Source organism: Heterodontus francisci, chromosome 26, assembly GCF_036365525.1.
Source record: "Heterodontus francisci isolate sHetFra1 chromosome 26, sHetFra1.hap1, whole genome shotgun sequence".
In the NCBI taxonomy this organism is placed as follows: domain Eukaryota; kingdom Metazoa; phylum Chordata; class Chondrichthyes; order Heterodontiformes; family Heterodontidae; genus Heterodontus; species Heterodontus francisci.
In genome coordinates this window covers 40,867,419-40,878,162 of record NC_090396.1, presented here as the reverse complement: position 1 = coordinate 40,878,162, position 10,744 = coordinate 40,867,419, and the positions used below count along the sequence as shown (strand labels likewise).

General features: G+C 39.3%; 1 protein-coding gene across 3 annotated transcripts; it reads right to left on the bottom strand.

Moving 5' to 3' along the window:
* Nucleotides 1–455: 455 nt before the first annotated feature.
* Nucleotides 456–8,996, bottom strand: LOC137384282 (programmed cell death 1 ligand 2-like). Of its 3 annotated transcripts, none has more exons than XM_068058087.1 (7): nucleotides 8,678–8,996; nucleotides 6,755–6,842; nucleotides 6,341–6,664; nucleotides 3,975–4,262; nucleotides 3,508–3,657; nucleotides 1,536–1,564; nucleotides 456–1,455 (listed from the first exon to the last, which is right to left on the bottom strand). In XM_068058087.1, exons 2-7 carry the CDS (start codon nucleotides 6,819–6,821, stop codon nucleotides 1,426–1,428), a joined length of 888 nt encoding a protein of 295 aa, XP_067914188.1. In that variant the 5' UTR covers nucleotides 6,822–6,842; nucleotides 8,678–8,996; the 3' UTR covers nucleotides 456–1,425. The 3 variants fall into 3 exon arrangements, with proteins under 3 accessions (XP_067914188.1, XP_067914190.1, XP_067914189.1); XM_068058089.1 differs by having other exon boundaries at nucleotides 1,536–1,561; XM_068058088.1 differs by having other exon boundaries at nucleotides 6,755–6,839.
* Between the last annotated feature and the right edge of the window lie 1,748 nt (nucleotides 8,997–10,744).

Below are 10,744 nucleotides of genomic sequence, written 5' to 3'. Positions count from 1 at the left end.
ATCTTACCCTGTAAGTGTATGAATGCTCCTAATTTGCTCATATCCAGCACCAGACCGGCCTGTAATAGGGGCAAGGAGGAGTGTGTTACGCAATCTCCTAGTTAAGGGCTGTTACTTACAGCACTCATTTGGCATAAGGACACCGTGAGAAAAGTATCAGCATCCAGTAGACTGCAATTGATTCATTGTAGCTCATTATAAGACTGTATGCAACCATCAAAGCTAGCTTATATTAAAACCCAAACTGGGCTCAGACTCCTCCATGATTTAAGCGGAGCTTTAAATTCAATCAGTGGCTCTGTTATTTTGGAAAGCTTTTTGTGATCAGGTTTGTTTGGATATTTTTACACAGCATTTACTGTAATGGGACAGATACATTTATTGAATGAAAAATAGTCCAGAATTTTCACAAATGAACAAAGCAGATGAAAGAAGAGAACTGTATTTATTAAACTTTACAAAGGGCAATACTTTTGTACATTTTCTGTTAATACAAAATGAAGATAAAGTAAAAAAAAACATTGATGCTTTTTAAAAATTATTTACATATGTTAATGAGCAAAATGTGAAACTCAGCATTTCAGTCAGATTAGATTTTACAATAAAATTGTACATTTATTTGCTTGAATCAAAGGGCTACAAATGTGGTATAGAACAAGGTAGTAAACTAATATGTTGGAGGACAAAATAGATCAATTTGATTTACAGTAAAGTGATTTACAGTCCTTACTAATGTATATATATAATTATCAGTTTACACAACTTTGAGAATACAGGAGATCCTCTCTCTACATTAGTTTTCCAATGTAACCGCCTGCAACCACATTTCCTCCTTTACTGAGTGAGAAATACAGGCTAGCACACAAACCTTTTCACAATATTCCTGTAATCGTCCAGCAGGAAGTATATTTTCCAAGTGCAACTGGACCTAAGATTTTCTTTTCCTTTTACAGAGTGTTGTGATGTTGCACACTGATCCATTTACTATCCTAACTGTAAAACAATGATACTCCTTGAATGGCACCAGCCAGGATTGAGGGATAAGCTCTCTGGTTTGTGGTAACCATCTGTTTTATGGTTTACAGTGTTTTACCAATGGTGCTAGTAGACAAGCAATAAGTGGCATTGTTTCTTTATAGAAAAACAAAAGTGAAGAGTTTAGCACAGTGAGATTGGTCAATCAGAAGTATTATCCTGGGCTGTAACTAAAAATAGTTGCAATTTACAGGTATTCACTGGACAGGAAAGTGACAGTGCTTGAAATAATCTATGTGGTGCAAGTTTCTTATTCACATAACACGAAAGGACACAGCTGGACTGTATATTTGAAGCATCATTTCACAAAATGTTCTTGAAATAGTTCATGACATTGATATCAGTGCATGTTTCCCAAGCAGAAATAAGAATTATTCACTGCAATCGCTATTAAACATCAGCCTGCTGGTCACTTGGCATCTGTTAAAAGAAAAAACTAATTATGAGAACAATGACACAAAGCCTTTAAAAAATAAGCTAATGTTTGAAATTATACCTACCATTGGAATTTCGAATTGTCTTCTATCTGCTAAAATAAAAGCAAAAAAAATTTTATTAATTAATTCTGGTGCATAAAATTTGCTTTGAAATAACATATCCAGTTGTGAAAGTTTGTAGTATGTTATTTCTCATTGTTCCAAAACTCCTAATCATGTGTAAAAAAGACAGTAATCTTTGTGCAATTGAGATAATATTGACAGTTATAAACAATGCACACATTTTCCTTGACGAATATTAAAATAATTTCTCTTACTCCTTTATCCAACTATAAAAATTATTTTATAACCAAAAGGGATCCAAAATAAGCCCATCCTTTACATAAAATTTCAGTCCTCTTACTTGACTAGAGGGTATGATATTGTAGTGGTTATGTTACCTAATTACTAATGCAGAACTCTGTACTAGTATTTGGAAGATATGAGTTCAAATCCCACCCTTACCTTTTGGGAGAATTTGAGTTCAGATTTTTAAAGAAGACAGGTATCAGTAAAGCTGGCCATGAAGTGTCAGTGACCTTTAGGCCATTGTCAGAAAAGCCCAATTGGTTCACTAAAGTCCTTTCTGGAAGGAAAGCTACAGTCCACAAGTCACACACCAATGTGGTTGACACCGAATTGCCCTCTAAATTAGCCTAGCAAGCCGCTCAGTTGTATTAAACTACAATGGAGAAGGCCCCACAACTTCAGCTCAGGGCTATTCAGGATGGACAATAAATGCCAGCTTTGCCAGCAGTGCACACAACTAGATAATGTATTTTTACAACATCTCAGTTCCTACTTAAGAATGTTTCCTTTCTCCCCTCCTCCATTTACCTTTCCCTGTACCAAACTTGTGGATTGGAACACCACAGATGACTTATTTGCATATCTCCACCAGTGCTGCTTGATGGCTGGGTATGGCTAAATAGAAGGTGCTCCAGAGCAGTTCAGTGTGACACATATGAGCTTTTGTTCCTTCTCTTGGTGGGAGTGGAGGAGGGGTGGCGGCATGGCTTGTATTGGTACTTTATCCACCCCTCTTTACCCAACTTCTTCATCCAATTACTGCATAAGGAAATCTAATGATTGCAACTAATTAGGCAACATTCATAGCTTTAGATCCCTCTTGATTTCATTTGAACAAACTGTTCAGCAAATGTTTTCCTGATTAGTAATATAAATGTATTTGACTTTCAGCGATTCAGCCAAGAGCTTATGTAAGTCACACAACTCTAGGAAGTGAATGATTCACTGATTGATGCCTGGGAGTTGAGGGGGGTGGGGGGGGTGGTTGCAGATGGTTATCTTATGAAGAAAGGTTAGACAGGTTGGGTTTGTCTTCATTGGAGTTTAGAAGAATGAGAGGTGATCTTATTGAAACATATAAGATCCTGGGGGGACTTGACGGGGTGGATGCTGAAGGATGTTTCCTCTTGTGGGAGAGACAACTACTAGGGGACACCATTTAAAAATAAGGGGTCATCCATTTAAGACAGAAATGAGGAGAAATTTTTTCTCTCAACGGTTATGAGTTTTTGGAACTCTCTTCCCCAGAGAGCGATGGAAACAGGGTCATTAAATATTTTTAAGGCAGAGGTTGATAAATTCTGGACTAACAAGGGAGTCAAAGGTTTTCAGGGGTAGACAAAAAAGTGGAGTTGAGGCCACAATCAGATCAGCTATAAATGGCGGAGCAGGCTCGAAGGGGCCGAATGGCCTACTCCTGATCCTAATTCTATGTTCATATGAATTAGAATGACAGATGGAATTTGAAACCATTCAGAATGTTTGAGATTCTGTTACTTCTTTTTATTAAGCCTTGGAACTTGTACAGTTAGCATATGATAAGGTTAAACTGAATTGGTTACCAGATTATGGGCATATTCAAAATCAAGGTTACGCAATAGGATTTTAAAACATAAGATTATGTCATAATTCATGTAATAATCAAAAGTTTTAAAAGGAAACAAAAACATTTCCACAACCATCATACCTGGAAGCCTGGTTCTCCTGAATTTAAACATCACCAAGCTTGCTATTACAAGTAAAATTGCTCCAGTAATCACAAGGACGACTATGAGAACGATTTCATTTTTCTCTTCACTTTTGTGATCACGATTCAAAAAATGACCCAAGACTGAATCTGAAAATTTGGGGAATACAATTTAATTAATTGTTAATTCCAGCATCAGCCTCCAAATGCATAATAATGTCATTTATTCCTACCCTTCCATGACTACATTAAATAGCAATAGCTAAGTTAATTTTAAAGAGCACTGTAAGGAAAAGGACTGCAATAAGTTAAAAAGAAGGTCCACAACCTTCTCAGGCTAAATAGACATGGGTATTACATACAGCCTTGCAGCACTGTCCACATTTTCAGAACAAATTCAAAAAATATCAATTCTTTAAACAGCTATTTGCTGAGTTTAATATGAAGAATAAATGCTATGAACTTACTTGAAAGATTATTCGTCACCTCGTATACACGGTCTTCCACATTCCACACAGCACAAGTGTAATTACCTTCCAAGGTGCTTGCTCCTTCTTTGATTTGAAGTGTGCTGGTGATCTTGAGCAATCCCTGTGGGGTTTCGACAGTACTATTATGAGACTCAGATGTGAGGTTCCCATTGACAAACCAGTGAAACTGAGCCTGTGGGTATCCAGTCGTTTCACAAGTGAGTCTTGTTATTCTCATTGGTGTGGATTTTGTGTATTTGGTCACTTTTGGTAAACTGTATGGAGCTATAAAGGATGGTTGCATTGTTATTGATGTAATGAGAAAGAGCTGTAGAATAATGTAGGAGCAGTATTTACACTTCCTTCCCACACAGCAAAAAGCAAGAACAGTTCTTGGGAAACAATAACTTCCAGATATATGATATTAAATTAATTACACTTAGGTTACCTTAGGTTAGGAATGCGATAGAGGAAAATACTTAATGGTACCAATTTGCCATTTTGACTTGATTTTTAAATGCTTCAATTGGAAAAAAAATTATTAATCCCGAACACTGCTGTAATTTAATGGGGACAGCGTCACACCATGTTAACTAACACAATTGCACTGTTTTAACAATATTAAAAATAGGAACAAGAAATTGATTTCTTAAACTGCAATGTACAGAGTAACAGAAATACATTAAAATATATGCGATAGTAATCCCTCTGCACAGCACTGTTTAGCAGCATTAGAAAATCATGTTATTGAAAGGAAAGTTATCACATTTTATGCTGCTGCTGATTGAAAATAAATAAAAAGTATTAGCTTGACTCAGTTGGGACCAATCTCACTTCAGAGTCAGAAGGCTGTGGGTTCAAATTCCACAGTGTGCATGAGAACATCATGCTGCCTGGTACTTCAGTGCAGTACTGAGGGAGCAGGCACTGTTGAAAATGTTGTCTTTGAGATGAGACTTTAAATTGAGACCTCCTTATACCTGCTAAGGTGGATAAAAAACATCTTGACATACTATTCAAAGGTGGTGGTGTGGTGGTAGTATCACTAAACTAATAATGCAGCCTAATGATGTGGGGGCATGGGTTCATAGCATAGCAGCTGCTAGAATTTCAATTTAATTAATTAATAAAAATCTGGAACTGAAAGCTAGACTCAATAATGGTGCTTTGGAGGTGTCATAAAAACCCATCAGGCTCACTAATGCCCTTTAGAGAAGGAAATCATCTGTCTTTACCTGATTTGACCTGCATGTGACTTTTTCCTGTCCTTACGTGGTTTGACCTACATGTGACTCCATACCCACAGAAATGTGGTTGACTCTTAGCTGCTGTCTGCAATGGCCTAGCAAGTCACTCAATTGTCACGGGCAACTAGAGATGGGCAACAAATGCTGGCCTTGCCAATGATGCCCACATCCCATGGAAGAATTAAAATAAAGTGTTCTCTTGGTGTCCTGGACAACATCTGTTGTGCAGCCAACTCCGCCAAGAACAGATGAACTGATCATCCATTTTGTCATCAGTGAAACTTCTCTCCATGCAAGTTGGTTGTTGAGATTGATTACACAACAACAGTGGCTGCAACTCAAAGCAATCTATGTAATATGTTTTGGGAGGCTCTGAGGATATGAAAGGGGCTATATAAATGCACAATCATTCTTTCTTTTCTCCTTGAACATGACTGTCATTATAACTTCTTGTTTGCCTATCTCACATGTCAAACTCTTTTAAGAATGAGAATAAAACTGGAATTTGCTGTTAATTAAAAGAAAAAAACTTGTATTTATATAGCACCTTACATGACCACTGGACATATCAAAGTGCTTTACAGCCAATGAAGTACTTTTGAAGTGTAGTCACTGTTATAGGAAACACAACTCCCACAAACAGCAATGTCATAATGACCAAATAATCTGTTTTTGTGATGTTGATTGAGGAAGATATATTGGTTCCAGACACCAGGGATATCTCAGCTGATCCTCTTTAAAATATTGCCATGGGATCTTTTACATCCACCTAAACTGGCAGATGGGGTCTCAGTTTAACATCTTGTCTAGAAGACAGCACCTGTGTTCAAGCTGTGGAGTGGGACTTGATCTGAGAACTTTGCGACTTCGAGACAAGAGTGCTAGCAACTGAACCACAGCTGACACATTAGACTGCACTTAAGGGATTTAAAAATTTTTTTTTAGCATTCCACCTTACAGTATGATTATTTGATAGGGACCAGAGGTAAGATCCCTGGTTCCTTTTCTTCCTTTCTAATTCTGGGACTGCTGCGACTATTGAACTTAAAATGTTAAATTAGAGGCAACCAATATTCTACATGGAAGAATAAACAGGGAAATTATAATTTTACTCACCTTTAACCTTCAGTGTGATGTATTGATTGCTGTGACCAGAAGTTGTTTCCAGGTAATATTGATATTCCCCACCATCTGACAGTTGTGTTTTCTGGATTACCAATGATATATCTTGTGAATGTGGATGAAGTAATTTAATTCGACCCTGAGCTTCTTGGTCCCTTTCAGTTGCATTAAAGATTAATGTTTCTCCATCCTTTTCACATTTACTCAATTCAATGAGCTCAAATGTATTCACATTGCTTGCATTAAATGTACATTGTAGTTTCGTATCTTCGTTAAATATTCCTGTCACTAAATCCTCACAATCAAAATTCACAAGCTCTGAAAAACAATAATTTTCATTAGCTCATGTTACTTCAGTGACAATTGCTGTTGAATGAGCTTTCTATCGAGATGCATTTCAGTACTTACTTTGTGCATTGAGTGTGCTTGCATAGAAGATGACATAAAGGAGACTTATTGTGTGGTATGAACCCATTTCCAGAATTCAGTTCACCTGCTTATTGGGGGACAATACAGAAAAATCATTAAATCTAAGAGATCAAATCAAACCTGATTTAAGAACATAAGTAATAGGTGCAGGAGTATGCCATTCGGCCCCTCGAACCTGTTCCAGCTTCAATAAGATCATGGTTGATCTGATCATGGCCCCGACAATTTCACTTTCTTTTGCATCATAAGTTAGGTTTTGTCAGGAATGTCAAAGAACTGTATTTCACTGAACTAAAAGTTCCATCAGATATATTTGCTAGAAATTTTTGAATGATCACAATTATTTTATGTGTTTCTGTTAACCTTACAAGTGCATTTTGCAGTGTTTTCTTACAATTCTCAAAGCAAGAAAGCCAAAACTGAAAACAGTATACACATAAGACACTGCAATAAGTCCGTGGCTCTGATCTTGACAGCAGCAGGTTCTGCAGACAGTGGTGGACAAGGCTTTCGGATTTCCCCACATGCTGTGTAATTTTGAATCCACAGCGTGCGTCTTTTTATTAGCAAGGCTCCCTGCCTGAAGTTCAACATGTTTGGCAGGCTTGGCTTCTATTCGGGAGGGGCACATTCCAGACAAGGCTGCAGCTGCTACTAGCACCAAGGGGGCTCCCTATCCCAGACCTTGGAGGGAGACCCGATCCCTGATCCTGGGGTGTCAGTTGGGGATGTGGGGATGGAATCATGCCCTCCTCCCCGGCACCGGATTGAGAGGCTGGCGGCTGCTGATCTCTGCTTGGTCCAGGTCCCGTTTACCGGGTGGTAGCACCCCTCCACCGCCTTTGTTCGGCGGAGAGTTTCATCTGTTGACTTTTTTTTATTAAAATAAAACCACCCAGTTTGTATATTGGAAGGGGTTAGATAGTTAAATAGATAACCCACCCCAGGAAGAGGGTTAACTGCCTGCTCCCTTGTCCCACTTCCATTAATTCACCTGCCCACCTCTTCTTTAGTTATTGGCATGAGTTAGATTCTGATACTTCACCCACATGTCTAGCACCTGTTGTGCAAGTCCTGATATAAAGGGGCAGAATTTCCATGGAGTTTCCCCGATCTTCCATCTTAGTGGAAGATCAGTTGAAACCCTGGTTCCAGGAGTGAGTGTTGGCGAGTTATTCCACCACAGAGTGCATCACAAGTGAACTGTCAGGGCAATTCCAGCCTCCACAAGCAGAGTTGAAATCCCAGACCTTCCTGGTCCCTCTACAGCTTAGCTATTTACAGGATAAACACAATGAGCAATCGGAAAAGTCAGGTTTAAATATCCCAATACTTTTCTAGTTTATCTCTGTTTTCAACAACAAACTTTGAATGTTTCCAAGTAGTTCCACCAGCTGCCTGAGTTTAGAATTTTACAACTGGGACATCTATAATCCGGGTGATGCACGGTGCTAACGATGGAGGGCTCCATCATTCGGACTAAGTCTGTAAGAAATGATCCCACCCTGCAAGGCGAAGCCAGTTCCAGAGATTTATTACATGGTGAAGAGAGCACGAACCACATTGCACCAACGTAATCGGTAACTGGGGGATGAATCTATTCCTGCTGTGAACAGTAATACAGATCTTGATGTAACTGCTGCTCTCTAATGGAGTCACAGAACTGCACTTAAGGGATTTTTAAAAAAAATTGCTTTTTTAGTATTCCACTTTCCCGCGCCAGTTATTTGATCGAGACCAGCAATGAGATCCTTGGATGCTTTTCTGGGAATACTGAGGCTATTGAACTTATTATTTTCAAGCCGTTTTCTGTATTTATTTCTGTTAAACTAATACTTCCCCATCCTTTTACCTAATCTCCTCAAGTATACACACACATTCTACACGAGTATCAGATTGTACCTTTATCCCAATCTGCCCAACACGAAACAGGGGGTCAAATTGACCCTGGAAAAGTCACCATTCAAAATCCGAGAGCTTGACAATTGTTGCGACTGATTCAGGAGATCTCGACACAAAACAACCGCACAGTTGAACCCGGAAGCAAGTGGTGGGATCTGCGGAGAGCGAGTGGGACTGTTGGCTCGATCCACTATCCAGCCTGGGAAAGTCACCAGCCTCTGTCAGCTTGTGTCAGTACAAACAGTTAGAGAAGGTTATCTGTAGCTCCTCCACTAACTCTCTACACATCTGTGCTGGTGAAAATACAATCAGCTGCCTCTCCCACTTTGATTTCCTTTAAACTTTCTGTTTCAATGTGAATGGCCAGCAGGCAAGTTGGCAAAGAAAAGTTTCAACCGAAAAAAAAAGAAATGAGTTTGAGCCGTCACTGAACTTTCCTCCTCAGCACTGCTCAAAGATGCACCTTGAAACACCCAGAAGGATGTGATGAGGTGCAATGGAGAGAATTTCTTCCTAAAAATATTGAACTAAGAATTTTGTGAGTTAAATTTGATATTTAGTTTTAATTCCAGTGAGGGGGTGGGGAATGGATATCTTCTCACATTGAAGAAAGTTTTACTGAACACCACTAGATGGAGTGCATGCCCCATCAGCCAAGACACTTGGAGGAATGAAGTCTATCAATATTAAAAAATGACAATCTATAATTTTAACTTCCCTCCTGAACCTTTTATTGTGCTCTCTCTACAAGTTTTTTATGTGAAGAGAAAAATTAACATTACTACTTTCTACTCTCCAGGGAATCCGATAGCAGGCCCAAAATTGGAAATAGGATCATAGCAAACAGGGGAGCATTCGGCCTGCTCCACCATTCAAACAGATCATGGCTGATCATTTTCCTCTATGCCATTTTATCCCACTATCCCCATATTCCTTGATGTCATTGGTATCCAGCTATCTATCGATTTCTGTCTTAAATGTGCTCAATAATTGAGCTTTCACAGCCCTCTGAGGTAGAGGATTCCACATATTCACCTCCTCTGAGTAATGAAATTCCTCCTCACCTCAGTCTTAAATGGTCTGCCCCTTATTCTGAGACTGTCTCCTGGTTCTAGACTCAGCCAGAGATAGAGTCCTATCCACATTTACCCTGTCAGGCCCTGTAAGAATTTTGTAAGTTTTAATGAGATCACCTCTCATTCTTCGAAACTCTAGAGAATACAGGCCCAGTTTCTGCAATCTCTCCTCATAAGACAATCCCACCATCCCAGAGAGCTGAGTTGAAACAAGTCAGGCCAGTTCCACAAGTTAGACAACAGAGGGGAGGCAATGCAGGAGGTTGGTATAATTGTGTTGTAGGCTGCAGGTCATGAAGGAAGAATAATGTACTACAGTCACAGGGAATGCCATTTGTGATTTTGGTTAATGCCATTTTGATGCTGTGGGAGGGGTGGAGTCAACAGGGAGCTGCAGGAGTAACAACTACAAGACTGAGAGGTGTCAGTGTTTTCAAGGACCTTGGAAAGAATCGGGACATCAGAGTTGGGGATCAGTTAGTGAGGACTAACTGGGTCAAGTTTGAGTATTTTGAGGTGAGTGACGACAGTTGTTTGCTTAGGAAGTGGCGGGGGAAGGGCTGGCAGTACCTGAACTAAAGCTAGAATATGTAATTGCTGAAGAGAGGTAAATATTTACAATGTTACAATTGACAGCACAGAAAGAGGCCATTCAGCCCATCGTGCCTGTTCCTGCTAGAAAAAGAGCTAAACTGTCAAATCCCACTTTCCAGCTCTTGGGCCGTAGTCTTGTATTTTATAGCTCTTCAGCTGAACACCAAGTTTTTTGTTTAATGCCATAAGGGTTTGAGGGTTTTCGCTTCTACCAGCCTTTCAGGCACTGAATTCCAGATGCCCATCATCATCGGGGTGAAAACATTTCTCTTCGGCTCCCCTCTATTCCTTATGCCAATTGCTTTAAATCTATGCCCCCCTGATTATTAACCTCTCTGCTAATGGAAATAGGTCCATCCTATCCATTCTATCTAGGCTCCACATAATTTTATGCACC

Bases quoted from the DNA above. Each gene is read 5' to 3' on its own strand.
- LOC137384282 (XM_068058087.1), bottom strand. From the start codon at position 6,821: ATGGGTTCATACCACACAATAAGTCTCCTTTATGTCATCTTCTATGCA. The intron at 1,565-3,507 runs GTATGATGGTTG...CTTTTATTTTAG, and splicing joins CAGGAGAACCAGGCTTCCAG to CAGATAGAAGACAATTCGAA. The intron at 1,456-1,535 runs GTAGGTATAATT...TTCTTTTAACAG, and splicing joins GACAATTCGAAATTCCAATG to ATGCCAAGTGACCAGCAGGC.